The sequence below is a fragment of the Schistocerca nitens genome, chromosome 9 (genome assembly GCF_023898315.1).
Source record: "Schistocerca nitens isolate TAMUIC-IGC-003100 chromosome 9, iqSchNite1.1, whole genome shotgun sequence".
In the NCBI taxonomy this organism is placed as follows: Eukaryota; Metazoa; Arthropoda; class Insecta; order Orthoptera; family Acrididae; genus Schistocerca; species Schistocerca nitens.
The window spans coordinates 122812745-122834914 of NC_064622.1; the positions used below are offsets into that span (position 1 = coordinate 122812745).

A 22170-nucleotide genomic window follows, 5' to 3' on the forward strand; every position below is an offset into this window, starting at 1 on the left:
ACAGCTATGTTTTCTCCTCTCAGGAACTACACTCCTGGATATGGAAAAAAGAACACATTGACACCGGTGTGTCAGACCCACCATACTTGCTCCGGACACTGCGAGAGGGCTGTACAAGCAATGATCACACGCACGGCACAGCGGACACACCAGGACCCGCGGTGTTGGCCGTCGAACGGCGCTAGCTGCGCAGCATTTGTGCACCGCCGCCGTCAGTGTCAGCCAGTTTGCCGTGGCATACGGAGCTCCATCGCAGTCTTTAACACTGGTAGCATGCCGCGACAGCGTGGACGTGAACCGTATGTGCAGTTGACGGACTTTGAGCGAGGGCGTATAGTGGGCATGCGGGAGGCCGGGTGGACGTACCGCCGAATTGCTCAACACGTGGGGCGTGAGGTCTCCACAGTACATCGATGTTGTCGCCAGTGGTCGGCGGAAGGTGCACGTGCCCGTCGACCTGGGAACGGACCGCAGCGACGCACGGATGCACGCCAAGACCGTAGGATCCTACGCAGTGCCGTAGGGGACCGCACCGCCACTTCCCAGCAAATTAGGGACACTGTTGCTCCTGGGGTATCGGCGAGGACCATTCGCAACCGTCTCCATGAAGCTGGGCTACGGTCCCGCACACCGTTAGGCCGTCTTCCGCTCACGACCCAACATCGTGCAGCCCGCCTCCAGTGGTGTCGCGACAGGCGTGAATGGAGGGACGAAAGGAGACGTGTCGTCTTCAGCGATGACAATCGCTGCTGCCTTGGTGCCAATGATGGTCGTATGCGTGTTTGGCGCCGTGCAGGTGAGCGCCACAATCAGGACTGCATACGACCGAGGCACACAGGGCCGACACCCGGCATCATGGTGTGGGGAGCGATCTCCTACACTGGCCGTACACCACTGGTGATCGTCGAGGGGACACTGAATAGTGCACGGTACATCCAAACCGTCATCGAACCCATCGTTCTACCATTCCTAGACCGGCAAGGGAACTTGCTGTTCCAACAGGACAATGCACGTCCGCATGTATCCCGTGCCACCCAACGTGCTCTAGAAGATGTAAGTCAACTACCCTGGCCAGCAAGATCTCCGGATCTGTCCCCCATTGAGCATGTTTGGGACTGGATGAAGCGTCGTCTCACGCGGTCTGCACGTCCAGCACGAACGCTGGTCCAACTGAGGTGCCAGGTGGAAATGGCATGGCAAGCCGTTGCACAGGACTACATCCAGCATCTCTACGATCGTCTCCATGGGAGAATAGCAGCCTGCATTGCTGCGAAAGGTGGATATACACTGTACTAGTGCCGACATTGTGCATGCTCTGTTGCCTGTGTCTATGTGCCTGTGGTTCTGTCAGTGTGATCATGTGATGTATCTGACCCCAGGAATGTGTCAATAAAGTTTCCCCTTCCTGGGACAATGAATTCACGGTGTTCTTATTTCAATTTCCAGGAGAGTATTTCCAACGTTCTTTCGCTAGTCGCTCTTTCCCTCCAGTTTATCCTCACCACACTCCTCCACGTGCCCACCTCCAATTTTTCGTTATTTTCACCCTCTCATCTCAGTGTCTACCTTTATGCCCCATGCAGGATCCCACACTCCAGGCAAAACACTTTCCAAGTCTTTTCCTCAGACCTTCATCTAGTTTTCCACATAATAATCATCTCTTTCTACTGAATGCCTCCTTCGCTATTAAAAAGACGAGTTTTCACTTCCTGATGTCATCTCAGGTCTTCAGTGATCGTACTTCGAAAATATTTAAATGCTCTAACTTAGTTAATACTAACTTGTGCTGTCTTAATATTTGTCACACTGTTTCCTTTGCCGGTCACCATACTCTTTGTTTTGGCTGTACTGATTTTCTTCCCTCGTCCAAGCAAGCTTCATTGAGATCTCCTAGTATTTTATTTAGAGTTCCTTAATTTTCTGCCACTAATACAGTATGATCAGCAAATCTAAGGCCTTTTATTCGCTTTCCACCAACGCACATTACTCTTTTTCCATCTAGCTTTTCGTAACCATCTCTTCCAGGTATGAGCTTAACAATAAAGGGGAGAAGCAACAACCTTCACTAACGTCCCTCCCAATCCTGCTTTCTTCCGTAATTTCAAATCCTTATTCTTGGTTTCCATCGTATATATAACCCGTCTTTTCTTCCAATCAACTCCTTTCCTTTTCAAAATATCCATCAGCTTATTCCACTGAACTCCGTCGATAACTTTTTCCAAACCAAAAAAACAGCATTAATTTCGCTATCTTTCTGAATACATCCTATTTAAAAATAAAACCGTTTATAAAAATTATAATTAATGATACAATTACGCAATGTATGCATGTGATTCGAAATTGTGAAACATAGAATAAACAAGTCTTTATTATTGTTGAACACATAAACAAGTAGTTATAAGCTATTTAGTCATAAGATGGCAAGAGGTGCGTTAAACAAGATTAATGACGTAACTTCCTGGCAGATTAAAACTGAATGCAGGGCCGAGACTCGAACTCGGGACCTTTGCCTTTAGCGGACAAATGCTGTACCAACTTTTTTTTTTTAATCTCATTTTGTTCGCTTTCGTTCGTTGCCTCTGCTCGGGGCGGACGTCGTAAGACATCCGTTTAAGTTCGTTGTTGATCGATTAACTCAGTTTTTTTTTTTTTTAGTACAGAGGGCAGCTAACCTTCTGACCGAACACGCTGAGCTACCGTGCCGGCACCAACTGAGCTACCAAAGCACGACTCACGCCCCGTCCTCACAGCTTTACTTCTGCCAGTACCTCGTCTCCTACCTTCCAAACTTTACAGAAGCTCTCCTGCGAACCTTGTAGAACTAGCACTCCTGAAAGAAAGTATATTGCGGAGACATGGCGTAGCCACAGCCTGGGGATGTTTCCAGAATGAGATTTTCACTCTGCGGCGGAGTGTACGCTGATATGAAACTTCCTGGCACATTAAAACTGTGTGCCGGGCCGAGACTCGAATACGGGACCTTTGCCTTTCGGGGGCAAGTGCTCTACCAACTGAGCTACCCAAGCACGACTCACTCCCGTCCCCACAGCTTTACTTCAACCAGTACTTCGTTTCCTACCTTACAAACTTTACAGTAGCTCTCCTGCGAAACTTGCAGAAATAGCACTCCTGAAAGAAAGGATATTGCAGAGACATGGCTTAGCCACAGTCTGGGGGATGTTTCCAGAATGAGATTTTCACTCTGCAGCGGAGTGTACGCTGATATGAAACTTCCTGGCAGACAAAAACTGTGTGCCGGGCTGAGACTCGAACTCGGGACCTTTGCCTTTCGCGGAGAACTGCTCTACCAATTGAGCTACCCAATAACGACTCACGCCCCGTCCTCACAGCTTTACTTCAGCCAGTTCCTCGTCTCCTACCTTCCAAACTTTACAGAAGCTCTCCTGCGAAGCTTGCAGAACTACCACTCCTGAAAGAAAGGATATTGCGGAGACGTGGCTTAGCCACAGCCTGGGGATGTTTCCAGAATGAGATTTTCACTCTGCAGCGGAGTGTACGCTGATATGAAACTTCCTGGTAGATGAAAAGTGTGTGCCGGACCGAGATTCGAACTCGGGACCTTAGCCTTTCGCGGGCAAGTGCTCTACCAACTGAGCTACCCAAGCACGACTCACGTCCCGTCCCCACAGCTTTACTTCCACCAGTACCTCGTCTCCTACCTTCCAAACTTTACAGAAGCTCTCCTGCGAACCTTGCAGAACTAGCACTCCTGGAATAAAGGATATTGCGGATACATGGCTTAGCCACAGCCTGGGGGATGTTTCCAGAAGTGCACTTGCCTGCGAAAGGCAAAGGTCCAGGTTCGAGTCTCTGCCCGGCACACAGTTTTCATCTGCCAGGATGTTTCATATCAGCGCACACTCGGCTGCAGAGTGAAAATCTCAATCTGGAAACATCCCCTGGCTGTGGCTAAGCCATGTCTCCGCAATATCCTTTCTTTCAGGAGTGCTACTTGTGCAAGGTTCGCTGCAGAGCTTTTGTAAAGTTTGGAAGGTAGGAGACGAGGTACTGGCTGAAGTAATGCTGTGAGGACGGGGCGTGCGTCGTGCTTAGTTAGCTCAGTTAGTAGAGCACTTGCACGCGAAAGGCAAAGGTCCCGAGATCGAGTCTCGACCCGGCACACAGTTTTCATCCGCCAGGAAGATTCATATCAGCGCCCAGTCCGCTGCAGAGTGAAAATCTCATTTAAGATTAATACTTATGTACACAACTGATTATCGTCAGCATGAGAGTCCCATGCTATTAAACCCTTCAATACAAATATTTGTTTCGTGACACTGTAATATATCGATAACTATATATATGCAATATTGTCATTTTACTAACGTAGGACTTTAACTCCAATGCTTTGGCTGTAGCTCCTGAAATGATGCCACCTATGTACTGAATAGGCAAGTGAGACAGAAATAGATGACTTTTGTAAATGCAGAGTTGGACTGGTAAACGTTTTTGACGATGTTGTGTGACCACAGAGCCGCTGGGACATATGTGTGCTACTTCGGACTTACTTCGGTGTCCACCTGTTCGTGACAGATTATATAGCGTTGAAGCAATACATCTTGACTACATGTTTAAGTAGCATGTGGTTCCATTTTTCAAACGCGGTACAACAGATATTTTTCTTGGCATGGATTCTACAAGTCCTTCGCAAGATTCTAGAAGTATGTGGCACCAGTTACCTGCTCACAGGTCAAGCAATCCACAAATTACGGGACAGTGGTTTACGGAGACCCAGCTGGTGCCCGATATTTGTTCCAGTGGGAGCAGATCAGGCACATTTTCTGGTCGAGATATTAGTGTGAGTTCACTGTAGTGCCCCAAAAACCACTGTAGCACGACTCCGACCTTGCAATAATGACAGTGATCCTGCTGGAAGATATCATCCTCGCAGGAGCAGACTTCAAGCATGAAGCGATGCATCTGATCCTCAGTAATGTTCACGTAGTTCACTGCTGTCATTCAATCACCAAAAATGATTCTATGGAAACCCAACTCGGTGTATGCCATAGATAATTCCGCCCTCACCAGATTGCATCAATGGCTCGGTGCATGTCTTACGCAGCCATTCTCCTGGAAGACGACGTTTAAGGACCAAACTATCAACCAGGTGTAACGATAAATGCGATTCACTCGACAGGCAGACACGTCTCTATTCAACCACGGCGAAAACTTATTGATGCTGCAATCATAACTGACGGTGTCGTTGGGCCGACATAGGAACACGTAGGGGTCATGTTCAACAATGTCCTTTGAACGGTGCACTCCGAAACACTTGTGCCTCCACCAGTACTCTGTTGTCAGACCTGCCACAGATCTCTACCTACCCTGGACTCAAGATTGGGGGATCCTCTGGTATTTACATTTTGCGATGAGACGTGGTCGTCCAATACTATACGTCCTACTCGTTACTTCACCATCCTTCAACCAATTTCCATTGATGCTCATGACAGTAGTAAGCCAACAGGCGGCCAGCTTCGTCGTTTCTGAGATTCTTGTATTCAGCCACAGGGCCATAACAGTGTGTCCTTTGTCAAAACCGCTTACATCAGTGGATTTCCGTATTTGCCGCCCGTATCTTCGCTGTAATGATTTCCCATTCGTCTCGCTTCCTCTTACGTTCTTTCCTTACAGCGTCAAGAGGCCGCAACACCACCAGTAGCCGTTCAGCCTTGCGGTGGGCAGTGATCATAATGTAATAATTGGGAACTGAGAATGTTATCAGAGATATTTCCCAACTTCAGGAGATCTTATACCGTTTAAAGACATGTACGCAGCTGTTGAACTGTGGAATTTTACTGCTGGTTTTAGTGATTCTTTTTTCTCGGCTCCAAGCATTTAGACTGCAATTGCTGCTAACTGCGATTGCTTTGCTTGCCTTAAAAATCAGTAATTCTGTTCTACCTTAAATAAATGTTGTGTTGTATTAACAATCGACGTGAGGCCACCGTTAGAATTTAGTTGCGTGCTTTTATTTAAATAAACCTATAATCAAATATTAAACTAACCGTTGTAGGTTACATTACAATCCCAGAGGATTATTTAATACATTGGACTTTAATGGTCATTATGTCTTTATTATTTATTTAAATGTTCCCTATCATCTACGTTAGTATATGTGCTTCATAAGTGATCCACTTTCTCTATTCTGGTTGGATAGCAGCTGATTGGTATTAATTAGGGACTAATCACATTTACACCGAAGTTACAAAAGTCATGGAATATCATCATTATATTGTGTCCGACCTCCTTTCACCCGCGTAGTGCAGCAACTTGAAGCGGCAAGGACTCACCAAGTCCTTGTATGCCCCTGCAGAATTGGTTCAAATGGTTCAAATGGCTCTGAGCACTATGGGACTTAACATTCGAGGTGATCAGCCCCCTAGAACTTAGAACTACTTAAACCTAACTTACCTAAGGACATCACACACCTCCATGCCCGGGACAGGATTCGAACCTGCGACCGTAGCAGCAGCGCGGTTCCGGACTGAAGCACATAGAACCGCTCGGCCACCGCGGCCGGCCTGCAGAATTGCTGAGGTCTGCTGCGTCTATAGCTGTCCGTAATTGTGAAAGTGTTGCCGGTGCTGAATTTTTGCGCGAGCTAACCACCACATTGTGTGCCATAAATGTTCGGCGGAATTCATGTCGGGCGATCTGGGTAGTCGAATCATGTGCCGAAACTGTCCGGAATGTACTTCAAACAAACGGCGAACATGTGACCGATGACATGGCGCATTATTATCTGTAAAAATTTCATCGTTGTTTGGGGACAGGAAGTACATGAATGGCTGCAGATGGTCTACAGGTAGCCGAACATAGATGTTTAGTCAGTGAACAGTTCAATTGGTCCACAGAACCCACTGCATTCCATGTAAATACAACCAGCATTATGGAGCCACCACTAGCTCGCACTGTGCCTTATTGACAACTTGCGTCCATGGCTTCGTGGGGTCTGCACCAGACTCGAATCCTTGCATCAGCTCTTACCAACTGAAATCGGGACTCATCCGACCAGACCACGATCTTTCCGGTGCCTAGGTTCCAACCGACATTATCACGAGCCCAGGAGAGGCGCTGCAAGCAATATCGTGCTGTTAGTAAACGCACACGCGTCGGTCGTTGCTGCCATAGCGCATTAATGTCAAATTTTGCTGCATTCAACTAATGGATACGTTCGTGATACCTCCCACAATGACTTTTGCGGTTGTTTCGAGCAGTGTTGATTGTCTGTTAGAACTGACATCACTGAGCAAACGCCGTTGCTCTCGGTCGTTAAGTGAAGGCCGTCGGTCACTGGCTCGTCCGTGGGGAGAGGGTGAGAGGTAATGCCTGAAATTTGGTATTCTCGGAACATTCTCGACATAGTGCCTATCGGAATATTGAATTCGCTACCTATTCCCGAATTGAAATACCCCATGCGTATCGCTCTAACTACCACTGCACATGCAGTCGCACAACCATAACCACACCGGAAGGCTTTTCACATGATTCACATGAGTACAAATGACACCTCCGCCAATGCACTTCCCTTTTATAGAATATGCGCTCCATGCTTCTGCCAACTGTATATGTACATAGCGTTCTCTCATGATATTCGTCACCTCAGTGTGTTGAATGCTGGACTACACTTGAAAGTGACACAAATTCACGACCATTTTTCGTCATAGCTATTCACCATGTCTCTGTAAACAATGGTTGGAACTTACTACCAGTCGTTCAGTTCCTCTACTTTTAAAACACTTTCCTCGATCACGGAGCCATTTGAGAACCACTGTGTGAAAATACTTGTCATTAGAAAATCTCCTTTCACCAAAACGTTGTTTCATCTTGGCGAGACGACAGAAATTGCGTGTTGCGATATCTCCACTGTATAGCATCACCCACGTCTGTGAGTCTTTAATGACACTGTTGGCAACATGTCACAACGGTTGGACGCCACACTGCATTTGTTCCATGTACGGCTGGTACATTACTGTAAATCTGTGTGAAATTTAGACATTTTACTCACAATAATCATCCTGCCCTGCGTACTTTATCTCTTTATTATGTCTCCAGTTGTTGCACCATGTTTCAGACACGCTGCGGTGCACCTGTTAACCGTACAGCTGGGGAATGATATCTGTAGGACACCAGAAACATGTGCTGTCTTCTGACAACGCGCCACTATTGTTAGCGTGTAACGACACGTGTAACGTACTTTATTAAAACCCTACAAAAATATTTGGGTTTGACATCTATTCCCTCATGTGTATTCCATAGTCTGTTCGGTGACGGGACCTGACTGTTTAATAATCTTCTTGTAAGGGATTTCCAGAAAAACTAAATTTTCTGAAGACGTATCTTTCGTCCCCAAAATCTTAATAAAGCCACTGTTTACGAAGACTGGTCTCTACTGGTCCGTTTGCTCGCCGTTTTTCACGAGCACGTGCCACAGCATACCGCCTGGAGATTCCGTCGTCTTCTGTACGACAGTTTTAATACAAAAACACAGATGGTTCCGATAGTAAGCTACGTATGTCACAACACTGGTCATCGGCATCTTTTTCTGTTACCTTGAAATGTTTAACATAGCTATTCGCGAAATGTTGTACCGATTTTGTGTAATTACACTCCTGGAAATTGAAATAAGAACACCGTGAATTCATTGCCCAGAAAGGGGAAACTTTATTGACACATTCCTGTGGTCAGATACATCACATGATCACACTGATAGAACCACAGGCACATAGACACAGGCAACAGAGCATGCACAATGTCGGCACTAGTACAGTGTATATCCACCTTTCGCAGCAATGCAGGCTGCTATTCTCCCATGGAGACGATCGTAGAGATGCTGGCTGTAGTCCTGTGGAACGGCTTGCCATGCCATTTCCACCTTGCGCCTCAGTTGGACCAGCGTTCGTGCTGGACGTGCAGACCGCGTGAGACGACGCTTCATCCAGTCCCAAACATGCTCAATGGGGGACAGATCCGGAGATCTTGCTGGCCAGGGTAGTTGACGTACACCTTCTAGAGCACGTTGGGTGGCACGGGATACATGCGGACGTGCATTGTCCTGTTGGAACAGCAAGTTCCCTTGCCGGTCTGGGAATGGTAGAACGATGGGTTCGATGACGGTTTGGATGTACCGTGCACTATTCAGTGTCCCCTCGACGATCACCAGTGGTGTACGGCCAGTGTAGGAGATCGCTCCCCACACCATGATGCCGGGTGTTGCCTCGGTCGTATGCAGTCCTGATTGTGGCGCTCACCTGCACGGCGCCAAACACGCATACGACGATCATTGGCACCAAGGCAGAAGCGACTCTCATCGCTGAAGACGACACGTCTCCATTCGTCCCTCCATTCACGCCTGTCGCGACACCACTGGAGGCGGGCTGCACGATGTTGGGGCGTGAGCGGAAGACGGCCTAACGGTGTGCAGGACCGTAGCCCAGCTTCATGGAGACGGTTGCGAATGGTCCTCGCCGATACCCCAGGAGCAACAGTGTCCCTAATTTGCTGGGAAGTGGCGGTGCGGTCCCCCACGGCACTGCGTAGGATCCTACGGTCTTGGCTTGCATCCGTGCGTCGTTGCGGTCCGGTCCCAGGTCGACGGGCACGTACACCTTCCGCCGACCACTGGCGACAACATCGATGTACTGTGGAGACCTCACGCCCCACGTGTTGAGCAATTCGGCGGTACGTCCACCCGGCCTCCCGCATGCCCACTATACGCCCTCGCTCAAAGTCCGTCAACTGCACATACGGTTCACGTCCACGCTGTCGCGGCTTGCTACCAGTGTTAAAGACTGCGATGGAGCTCCGTATGCCACGGCAAACTGGCTGACACTGACGGCGGCGGTGCACAAATGCTGCGCAGCTAGCGCCATTCGACGGCCAACACCGCGGTTCCTGGTGTGTCCGCTGTGCCGTGCGTGTGATCATTGCTTGTACAGCCCTCTCGCAGTGTCCGGAGCAAGTATGGTGGGTCTGACACACCGGTGTCAATGTGTTCTTTTTTCCATTTCCAGGAGTGTATTAGTAGCTGCCAAATTAACCTTCGTTAGTGTCTTGTCAGGAAAGCAATAACGTGGCGGGAAACGAATTTAGCCTCAGGTCCTTGACCAGCGTCTAAATGCTGCTGTCACCAAATCGCTTTAAAACATTCTTTATCCACACCAATGTAGTGACGCTAAGGTGGAAACTTTCTATTGTAAAGCGATATTATCTTATAACAGAAGTAACAACGCCTACATCAAAGCACAAGAATAGCAGATATTTTCTACGACGACAAAATAGGCTTTACGAATCAAAAGTCAATTGTTATAAAACACGAGAAGTAGTAAGTGCAGAGTATGGAAATGAGTCTTGGAAACAGTAAATATAGGAATAACATTAGATGCCCTCTGTAGAAGTAAGACATTTAAGGAGTTGTAAAAGACTTCTAAAATAACGTGAAATTGGAAATGAATTCACTGCCAAAATCTAAATTTCTTTGACATCAGTGATTAAAACATGAATTTCCTAGATGAAAGGAAAAATTTACGTCATCGCATGCGGCGCCGTTAAGGGCCAAAGGCAATTTAAGTGCACAATATACACTGAAGAAGCAAAGAAACTTGTTCGCCTGCCAAATATCGTGTAGGGGCCCCCGCGAGCACGCAGAAGTGCCGCAACACGACGTATAACGGACTCGACTAACGTCTGAAGTAGTGCTGAAGGGAATCGACACCATGAATCCTGCAGGGCTATCCACAAATCCGTAAGAGTACGACGGGGTGGAGAGCTCTTCTGAACAGCACGTCGCAAGGCATCGCCAATGTGCTAAATAATGTGCACGTCTGGGAAGCTTGGTGGACTGCGGAAGTGTTTGAATTCAGAAGAGTGTTCCTCGAACCAGTCGGTAGCAATTCTGGACGTGTGGGGTGTCGTTTTGTACTGCTGACATTGCACAAATCCGTCGAAATGCACAGTGCACATGAATGGATGCTGATGATCAGACAGGATGCTTACGTACGTGTCACCTGTCACAGTATCAGGGGTCCCTTATTATTCCAACTGTACACGGCCAACACCATTACAAAATTCATGAGGTTAGCTCCATGTGCTTTGTGTGTAGTCATCAAGGTCCAAGAGCGGGCCTTGTGGAACCAACAAACTTTTGGTATAGGTATATGAAAGAGAAAATGGAAATTATTTCAGACCCTTTTACAAAATTACCACATCCTTTTTTGAACCTCTATTTTAAAATGAAACGCAAGAATGTTGTTACTCTAATCCTTGGTCTTCATTCATCGCAGAAACAAAATTTCAGTTCATATTTAAAGTTTCACCTAGGGATTTATAACTCTGATATTTCTGCTAACGTCTTAGAATTTGCATATCTGTATGAAGTACATTGGGCTCGTACTTTTAGCTTTACCAAAAATTCGGTGTTGATACTTGTCGGTTTCTTCCACCTACGACAGAAATCAGTAAGAAATATTTCGTTAGAAATCGAATAATTACACACTCTCACAGGCATGAATGTGTACATTATGTCTGGAGAATAGTAAAACTAGGATTAGCATAGACGAGGACATGTAAGTATTTAACAATGAATGAAATGAGCAACAAACCTAGCAACTAATAAATACAAAATGTATGCAGAGTTTTTATGAGACTTAGTGAGAGTTATTTGGTGACTGTCGCGCTGTGCTTGCTATCTTTGTTGTTGAACAGTTGCTTAAGGTTTCTTGTAACATTTCACTAAAACAACTGGCGGAAACTGTGGCAGATTCATCTTCTAATTCTGTTCGTGCAATCTGAATGACTTAACCAAGTTATGGTGTGTATTATAACTTGTTCTACAACGTATAAATAACTTTTTAAAGTAGAATGAAAGAACGGAGCCACAAATGACGATAACGATGATTACTCCATGGTAAAAATCTAGTATTGATGACCAATTTGGTTCTAGACCTGAATAAACTTAGTCCCAATGAGGATGTGACTGTGGGAACGTATAACGAGATGAATTTGTCTTGTTGCAGATGATACTGTTTGCTGCATGCTGACTCAAAGCTATAGAAGCTGAATTACCTATTTTAAAACATAGTTCCCATCTTTGACATCCTGAAGGCTTTACTGTCAGGTCGAAAATGAAACGTTAAAATAAAACATTATTTTATCCATGATGATTTTTCTTGGATATAACGGCCGTTCATTCAGTTAGCTGTAGAAATACTGAAAGCGTTCCCTAAATTCATTTACTATGACATGTGGCTACAGTTACAAATGTTATTCCGCTAGAAATGTTACCTTGGGAGAGCTGCGTAATACAATGTTTGTTTCTGCCACACATAATTAAACTGAGAAAAACTTAGCACAGATGTATATGATATTTAGGTTTGTGCAACAGTAAAACAATCAACGAACACCTGAAGTTTCAAATTACGGGTATATAAGTGGAAAATTGGTGAAATACACAAATGCTTGTCTCCTTCCCATTCTGATACTACCATCCGTTTATCGATAGTTGTTAATGCCGGAAAAGCTTTTAATGGACTACAGTATTTGTTTTTAAAACAGAAGAACAATCCATGATTGTCGTGACTACTGCTTGAATGCCATCAGTTACAGAATATTTTCGCAAGGCCACCAGAAGGTTAACTTCATATCATCCTCTGCAGCTATGTCACACTTCGATATCCAGTTAAATCAACATTGGTTGCTAATGTAACTAATAAAAGCAATATTTTGCTTCTTTCGTTTTACTAATTGCCATTAGTAATTCCAGCAAGTGACATGGGCGTTCATCAATTAATCCTCCTTAAGATTATTGTGACCGGGGAATTATTGTTTTATCTGTGACTGTCTTGAAAGAATGATAGTTTGCATATACATTGGACACAGGTGGAAAACAGGGCTCTTACATATGTGGCCTGGAACAGTGTGACGCAAGCGATCAGGACACTGAAGACAACCTGCGTCATGGCTATTGGATCCATCGCCTTCCCGACGAACTTGAGGTACCTGCAAACAGAATTCCTATATTCATAACATATAGTTATACTCGTTCACTGAATCGAATACATGGTTGCATAGAAATAGGGAAAATAGCTCCGATGGAAGAAGTACCACAATAATTTCATTAGGATAAATAATACTGTCGGACAGAAATCGTAAATTACAACATTAAACATCAACGTGGTCTGAATGATATAAACGGAAAGATAGAACATTAGAAAATAACATACTGAGATGCTAATGAAAGACATGCATTACCAGTATAATACGAACATATAAAAATGGCCGGACAAAACAATAAAATTCAACTGTTATAAAGCTTTACTCAGAGGATAAAATGCAGTCTGTATGTAATGTGGGTAAATATGGGAATTAAACTCACACGCAAGTAAGACACGGTCTTTCAGCATCCTAACAAATGTGAACTGTTGAAATCTAATTCAAATTGTGTAGTGAAAGGCTGCTCAAGATATGTTAAACATTAATCTTCCTTTTTTTTCCCTTTCATTAATTCCACGATACGACATTTAGAGGCTCTGACCGAAGCAAGTGGTTGCTTTACACCGTTCCGAATTTTCACAGGCACGGATCATATACATTACACGAAAGGTAATCTCTAATAAGCTGTAATACATATTATCGTTAGTATAAAGATCACTTAAGTCAGATTTTTCTCTCTTGCTGCTACAATAATGATAAAAGTTTCTCAGATGAAGATCTTTCCTGTGTTACATTTCCCTGCATTCATCACAGTATTCATGAAAGAGCTGTGCATCATCTAATCTTTAATGCAGCACTCATATTAAGCACATTTCGAATTTCACGCACCACTGTATTTCATACGGAAGTTAAATGATTTTTAAATATGGCGGAAGCTTATTCTGTCGCCATTCGCAATGGCACTCTGTTCTCGTCAGTTAATGCAGCATCAATAGAGCCGGATCGGCGCATCTTTTTCTGGACTATAGACCTGTTACTCGTTTCTTTGGTTTAGCTAGTGCGCACCATTTTAAATTTAGACGCACTTGAATATCATAAAGAGTCACCAAATCCAATTTCTTGAGACTCTTGCGCGGCAAATAATCTTGGGCGACTGAAAAAGAGCACATCTCATTTATGTTTCCAAAAAAGGAGAAGAACCGGTGCACAGAATTACAGTTTGATATCCACAACGTTCGTCTGTCTCTAAATCGTAGAGTATGTATTAAGCTCGAATATTAAGAGTATGATGTTCCGTTCAAAGAATCATCACGGGTTCAGAAAACGTGTTGCATCTGCAATACATCATACTTCACTAACATAGTGTAGTATCTTGCAAACATTAGATGCAGGTGCACAGCCAGGTCCTGGGTCCATGAGTTCCAAAAGTTGCTCGATACTACACCACAATGTACGCTAACAACCAGGACACAAACATATCGAATGTTATCACGCATGTTTTAGTGGCTCGACTTTCACTGACGGACCGAGAGGATTACACTAAACGGTAAATTTGCAACAGGAACGAAAGAAAGCTTGGCTGTGGTCCAAGAAAGTGTTATAGAACCACTAATGTTTTGCATGCACGTAAACAATTTTCCAAATTTTTTTTTCATGATTTGGTATTGCTGCTCTTGTAGTGCTCGTGTTTGCAGATAAAATTACTAGATATAATGTTCACCTGTTGTAGGACGCAGAATAGAGAAAAAGTTCGGATACGGTTCATCTGCAGACAAATTCAGCAAGACAAGCATATATGCTTTTACATCCCACACTTGATAGTCAGTGTACGTAGGGCAATAATGCAGGAACTTTAAAACGAGATACTCAGGAAACCTCAGAGCTGAGAAGTAACAGCTCCCATAGCACATTTTCTGACCACCAAACAGCTCACAAACATCACCCAACTAAAATATCAGGGGCAATCAAAATGTTTCCAATCGAAGGCCGTAAGTCGAGAATCAGTAGGCCACACAGGAAAAATCGCCGTGAGCGTTTAGGCAATCATGCCATCGACGCCACAGGTTGAAGACAGCCATTTAGTAAAACAATGTGTGCTGCTGCATGAAGAAGTCCGTAATTGCCTGCTGTATGTCTTCGTGCGACATGAATCGTCGACACTTCAAGCTCTTTTCTAAGCTGCTGACAAGTAGGGTCCATGGATTCATGAGGTGGTCTCCATACCCGTACATGTTCATCCTCTCGATATAATTTGAAACAAGACTTGTTTGACCAGGCAACATGCTTCCGGTCATCAATTGTCCAATGTCGGTGTTGACAGGCTCATGCGAGGCGTAAAGCTTTGTGTCCCGCAGTCATCAAGGGTACACGAGTGTGGCTTCGGCTCCGAAACCCCATATCGATGATGTTTCGTTGAATGGTTCGCATGCTGACACTTGTTGATGGCCCAGCACTGAAATCTGCAGCAGTTTGCGGAGGGGTTGCACTTCTGTCACGTTGAATGATTCTCTTTTGTCGTCCTTGCTGTCGTTGTTGCAGGATCTTTTTCCGGTCATAGCGATGCCGAAGGTTTTGATGTATGCTATTCACGGTACACTCCTGAAATGCTCGTACGGGAAAATCCACATTTCATCGTTACCTCAGAGAAGTTGTGTCACATCCCTCGCACGCAGACTGTAACACCACGTTCAAACTCACTTAATTCTTGAATGAGATTTTCACTCTGCAGCGAAGTGTGCGCTGATATGAAACTTCCTGGCAGATACCCTTTCTTTCAGGAGTGCTAGTTCCGCAAGTTTCGCAGGAGAGCTTCTGTAAAGTTTAGAAGGTAGGAGACGAGGTACTGGCCGATGTAAAGCTGTGAGGACGGGGCGTGAGTCATGCTTGGGTAGCTCAGTTGGTAGAGCACTTCCCCGCGAATGGCAACGGTCCCGAGTTCGAGTCTCGGTCCGGCACACAGTTTTAATCTGCCAGAAAGTTCCACTTAATTCTTGATAACCTACTATTGTAGCAGCAATAACCGATCTAACAACTGCGACAGACGCTTGTTGTCTTACATAGGCGTTTCCGACCGCAGCGCCATATTCTGCCTGTTTGCATATGTCTGTATTTGAATACGCATGGCTACACCAGTTTTTCTGGCGCTTCGGTGTATAATGCACTTCGTCAAGTAAAGCAGCAACATAGATGACGCCATGCCGTATAACATGACACGTGCCATCATGTCATCCAACATGGCATGCAATGTCGTGAAATATGACAAAAAAAAGTCTAGGAAACTTATATGTCCACTCTGGACTCTTATTATAGATTCTCTTATTATAGATTCACCCCGACTGTCGGATTCTTCCTATTATAGAGGGATTCCACTCTCTAGAAGCACGTACATGGAACTGGGGACGGGCCGAAGAGAGATCACTGCGCTCGAGATGTAGGGTTAACTCATAAAAAAGCACTAATATGGCTAGATGTTTTGATTTAAACGTCTTTGAAGCTGCTAGATAAATCAGGAAGTTAGTTCCATCCTTTTTTCACCCGGAACCTATTCGCCTTTTTTTTTCCTACGATAGGAGCATTTTTCCTTCTGTTTCCCAACTTTTACTCTGCCATAATATTGACATTAGCTTCGCAACCGATGTAGATTTTTGTTGGTTCGGGCAACGACTGATCGGGTATAGGTTTTTCTGTTACTGTCTCTCGAGCCATATTGCTTTTATCATGGCAAAGGATCAAGCTTCCATCTAAAAACAGGACGACCATCAATTACATGTATTTGTCTACAGTGTTAAAAAAATTAAACCGATACGCACCAGTTTGATACATAGAAGTGGCGCACATAAAAGATACTCATTGAAAACGTGTTTTTTGCACATAAAATTTGAATGAAGGTAGATTTTTGAAAGAGAGTTTTCAATTTTATCGTAAGAATGCATGTTTTATTTATTTAATTTAATCTAAACCGTTCCACGTGTCCAGTTCACGTGAAATAGAGTTTTACACGTTACATTTAGCTTTAATTTAAACCATCGTTAATTCGACAAATGATTACATTTTATTGGAAATTTGTGGTAAGGATTAGGGGGCCTAAATGCAGAGGTCATCGGTCCCTAGGCTTACGCACTACTTAAACTAACGTAGACTAACTTATGGTGAGGACAACACACACACCCATGTCCAAGGGAGGACTCGAAACTTCGACGGGGTAAGCCGAGTGAACCGTGACAAGACGCCCTAGACTGCACAGCTACCCCGCGTGGCAACGGATAAAAATTATTGCATGAAGGGAATTGCGTTTCGACTTGATCCATATATCTACCTTCGTGCAAAGTTTGAGTCGATTCGTTCAAGGTGAAGTTTAGAATGGCGCACATCAGCACCTCCCTGAGAAACGTATATTTTGTACGTAGGATCAAAACGAAACAAGATGTTTTCAGACGGTTAAAATTTGCCTTAAATCAAGGACCGATACACCGGTGGATCAAGTCTGAATCATCAGTCTCGGCGGCCGAGCGGCTCTAGGCGCTTCAGTCTGGAACCGCGCGACCGCTACGGTGGCAGGATCGAATCCTGCCTCGGGCCTGGATGTGTGTTACGTCCTTAGGTTAGTTAGGTTTAAGTACTTCTGTGTTTTAGGGGACTGATAACCTCAGATGTTAAGTCCCATAGTGCTCAGAGCCATTTTTTGAACCATCAGTCTCGCTCCATTCCGGAATTATTTGAGAATGACATTTTTGCACACAAAATCTGAACGGTGGACATACAAACAGTGTTCTGGACTGAGAATTATTTTCACCACAGTTAAAATCTTTCCAAAAGCAAAATCGATTCGCACCATTTTCCTGGATGCCAGTTCCGGTTCGTCGTTCATTCTTTGCTTAATATGCTTTAACATAGGTACGTATTTTCAAATGACTATACAAATGGCCGCTGGTCCGGGCTAAACCAAAAACATTTCACCCCATGTTCCTAGCTCAAAAAGGAACCGAGCACCAAACCACCACCAGCATCAAAGCGACATTCTAATGCGCTTATCTGTTTGAGTCAGAAACCTCCATAATTGACTGTCGTGGATTAAATGATTTCATTTCTGCTCTCAAACTCTGTCTGACAATAAACTCGACCATGACAGGACGTATTCTAGCCTCACACGTTTAGAGCAACTGTTTTACAAACGTAATCGTAATTGAGAAATCTGTTCTAAATGCGGACAATCTCGAGTCGACTACGTCACCCTACTCCCTATGATAGAATAGTAAACCGATACTACGACTCATCACTGCCGTCAATTTCATTAACATATCACCCAAATGGGGAAAAGAAAAGTCAGTTACAGATATGGGTACGGCAATGAAATTCTGCAGGCGACGTAAACAGCAGAGCACCAGAGACATACCTGTCGTGTACAGGTAGTACCCATGTTTGTAATCCGACGTACCTTACAAGTTGTTGATGGATTTGGATGCAGGTGCATAGTTCTTCATACATTCTCTCGTGGTTCTTACGTTCTGTAAACTCAGAGCAGAAAGAACCAGTTGATTTGACAGCATCGCGTCCTCCAATTCGTAGGTCTCTAATCCGATGGAACAGAAGCCTTAGCTGAGTGGCTGCGTTGATCATGAGACACGCGAAGAAGACGTCTACTCCAAAACCAATGTTGAAGAAAAGTACTGATGGGACGCTCTGCATGACGTACAGTAGTGCGTACGTGGAGGAGCTTACTTCGTTCACCATCGGGAGCTGCACGAAAGGCAGTCTGCGTTCGTTGCTGTAAGCTATGAGGGGCATGGGTACCCAGACGATGGACAGTGTCGCTATGTAAGCTGGCACGAAGAGGGTCAGACGGGCCACTAGTCTCTGCGAAATCGTAAGGATAGATTTGAGAGCAGGATCAAGCTCGCAGTACGAGCGCTGCCTGGCAGTAACCTCATCAGTCATCAAGACCAGCCGACGATACATACTTCGATATTTGAGAAAGAAGACCAGCTTAGTAACGCCACCGCAGACTATGAACAGGTTGGCCAGCATCAGAGTCAGCTCCTCGATATTATCTCTGGAGAGGTAGGAACCGAAGATGGCCACCCCGATGTGGATCAGCCCTAACAGGAAAGCCGTGCCGCTGAAGAGGTGGTAAAGTTGCGAGTGTGTGAGGGACCACACCCCCAGGAGGCAGAGGTAGCGCACGTTGTATTTGAATACGGACTGCGACGTGTCCTTCCACGTTTGGATTGACCCCTGAAACTCAGTGGACTGTGCGCAATGGTCATCCTTATTCTTTGATACACCATCTCCTGAACGGAAATTAACAGTTACACCTCCTGAATTGGAGACAGAATCCTTAGGCTGCATTCCTGCAGTGGCAGCTCGAATACCACCTGAAGGTAGTCCGCTCCAAAGACCTGTTGTTCACCAAGTGAACGGTACTGGTCTAGTTCGTCCGTCATTACGTAAGCAACACTCAGCCGTATCATTACTGTTAATGTACCATTTCGCCTAGTCTGGAGGAAGATAGAATAAAGGGAATTGTAGATCAGCACGAAATAGGAAAGTAAGTAACTGAACAGGTGTTCAAGTTACCGGTACATGCTTCATTTCAGATTTATAAATTTGAATATTATATTGAGTTTGACTCGGATGTAATAGAAAACGCCTTGGGATAGGTTCCCATTACTACCCAAAATTCTGACGCTGCATTTCGCTTTGTTCCACCTAATTACAAATTCATTACGTCAACTCGAATGGTACCCGATGACGTAATCTTTAGAATCTGTCACACAAAATGTTCAAACGGAGAAACGAATGGACAACACAGCTCCATAACTAAACAAACATACAGATTAAGACAGATTTCCACTGCGTTGAAAAATTTTATAGTCAGAATAACTGGACTATCTGTTATAAGCAGATACTTATTTTTAAATAAATGTATAAAAATAATTGTCGATACATTGGGATACTGCCAAATAATGTTCTGTCCCCTTTATCATCACCAAAATGCACTTAATGTGTTTACGACCCAAGGCCGTGAGTAAGTTTATTGTCTATGAGAATAAGTGCAGTCTTCAAAGAATACACAAGCTATCCGTAACTTTAAAATTTAGATAAAGGTACAACAGGCTTCTTATCTCTGTACTGTTGTTGAATTCGACGTCTCTTGTTTGCACGGCGTGCAAAGCTGTAGCATATTTCATCACATGCGAACGGAAAACGGAGAAACTTATTTTTATATTGTACTGCTACAGGTGGTAGAACTTCACCGCACTTCTTAAAAGAAAGTCAGTCAGTTACATGCTGCAACATACATTCATCGTCACAGAAAAAGGTATTCATAACCTTTATTTCTCGCCAAAGAATCATTACAACCACCCATTATATAGTACCGGAAAGAAACACTTTTTGTCGCAGTTTGCTCTTGCTATCGTGTTACCAACATTAACTTCTACAGTGGGCCTTAGGCAAAAATGAGCAGCGTTATCATAAAAATGGTTTACCGTGCGACTTCACACGTCCGTTCACGCAGAGGAAATGTAGAATTCGGGTGGGACGGATTGGTTAAGTCATCGTTAAGTCCACATGATACAGTACGTAATTGCACTTGTTTCCAAAGCTGAAGGAGTAATTTGAATAGGAACAGTTTTACAGAGGACGAGAAGTGTAAGGAGGCAGTCGCAAAGTAATACAGAGAACTGGGGGAATGTTTCTGTGAATTTCAAAACCTCTCTCATGAAATGCAGTTCAGTGTAAGGAAAAGTAATTATTACAATGTTCTACACGAGAGCCAAATAAATTTGAATACAAATGCCTAAAAATTATTGGCTGATCTTTGCGTCATTATTTCACATAACAGTAGTAAATACTTAACATGAGGAACAAAGGATAACCTACTACTAGAGGCAGCTCGAAGTATGAATAACATCATCGTTGGCTGTTGTACCCAATTTACATCCAGTAAGAGAAGATGTACGCTTATTGTTCGATGTTTGTTATTCTCTTTGTATAGAATGAATGTACTGTGAAATAGGATTAATTACTACAACTGTCTCGATAGTATATTCGGTGACAGTACAAGGAATGTGTCACATCCAGTAATAAGGACTGCTTTCAAAATGGTTTGATTATTTCTTATTGTCTCGTTCACTGAAGTTACATTTACACGCATATCCTCAGAGCAATGATTTCATCACTCATTTAAAAAAAGTATGAAAACGTGTACTGTGTAATTAAATTTTAAGCCTAGTGATGCTACTGGTGCTGTTTTTCAAAAACGATAAGAAAGGTACACTGCATTTATTTTCTTTCAGACCAGAATACCGGAGAAAGAACCTAATCACCCGAAATTCATTTATATAGCAATCAAAGTAATCTGACGCCTATTGTACTGGTATTTTTGACTCTTTACTCTTTCGGATTGGTAATACCGTATTTATTATTTTCGTTCATCATCATCATCATCGTAATTACAACCATGACTGCCACCATCACCACACCTCTTGACAATGTCGTGAAGGCAGCTGTTGTAGTATTACGAGCCACTCACTGCAGACACATCGTTCTCTAATGTATACCACTTTGAACCAATAAGGGTTTCTGAACTTCGATGATATCTTCAGTTTTACTCCACAGGTAAATATGTTTTATTTCTTTTGCTTCTACGAAACAGGAAATTTTACTAATCTTCGCTGTAACAATATTGCGTATGATTAAGAATGTCAGGGAAACTTACGTAATTACTTTGTATTATATCGCCAAATTAATGAATTAGCTTCGACGATCTAAGAAAAATCTGTTACATTGACAGAATAATATACTAGTATTGCAAACCTTGAAATTAATTATAGCGTTTTTTATGAGAGCTAATTCTTCAATACAATCAGTATTTTGTGATTTTCCGCAATATTTATTCAACATTAAACGTTAGGGTTACTCTATTCCAGTACAAATAGGATGTGTACAATTATTTGTCCTCCATGTGTACACTGAAATGGATTCTGCTCTGTTCTCACTTATAAATTATTTTAGTTCTGAACTGTGCTGCTGTTACTAGGTATTAAATAGAGTAAAAATATGTTCTAGCATCTAATCCGATACATTTTATTTTATTTTGAGACCATAGTTGGCGGCATTTGACATTAAAGTAATCAATTTACCACCATATTCCTGTGAAAATTCAACAATTTCTCTGAAAGCATCCTACTAGTTGGGTAGAAGTTAGTTGTAGCCTTG

The 22170-nt window shown here is 43.8% G+C and overlaps 1 protein-coding gene across 1 annotated transcript in view; it reads right to left on the bottom strand.

The window, feature by feature from the left end:
• The window catches only part of LOC126204048 (odorant receptor 43a-like), a 43639-nt gene extending 24343 nt beyond the window's left edge, over positions 1 to 19296 (bottom strand). The window contains exons 1-2 of the mRNA XM_049938472.1: positions 18386 to 19296; positions 12918 to 13017 (exon numbers count right to left, since the gene is read on the bottom strand). Of these exons, the coding sequence (XP_049794429.1) occupies positions 12918 to 13017; positions 18386 to 19296 (1011 nt within the window). The remainder of the gene's footprint in view (positions 1 to 12917; positions 13018 to 18385) is intronic.
• Between the last annotated feature and the right edge of the window lie 2874 nt (positions 19297 to 22170).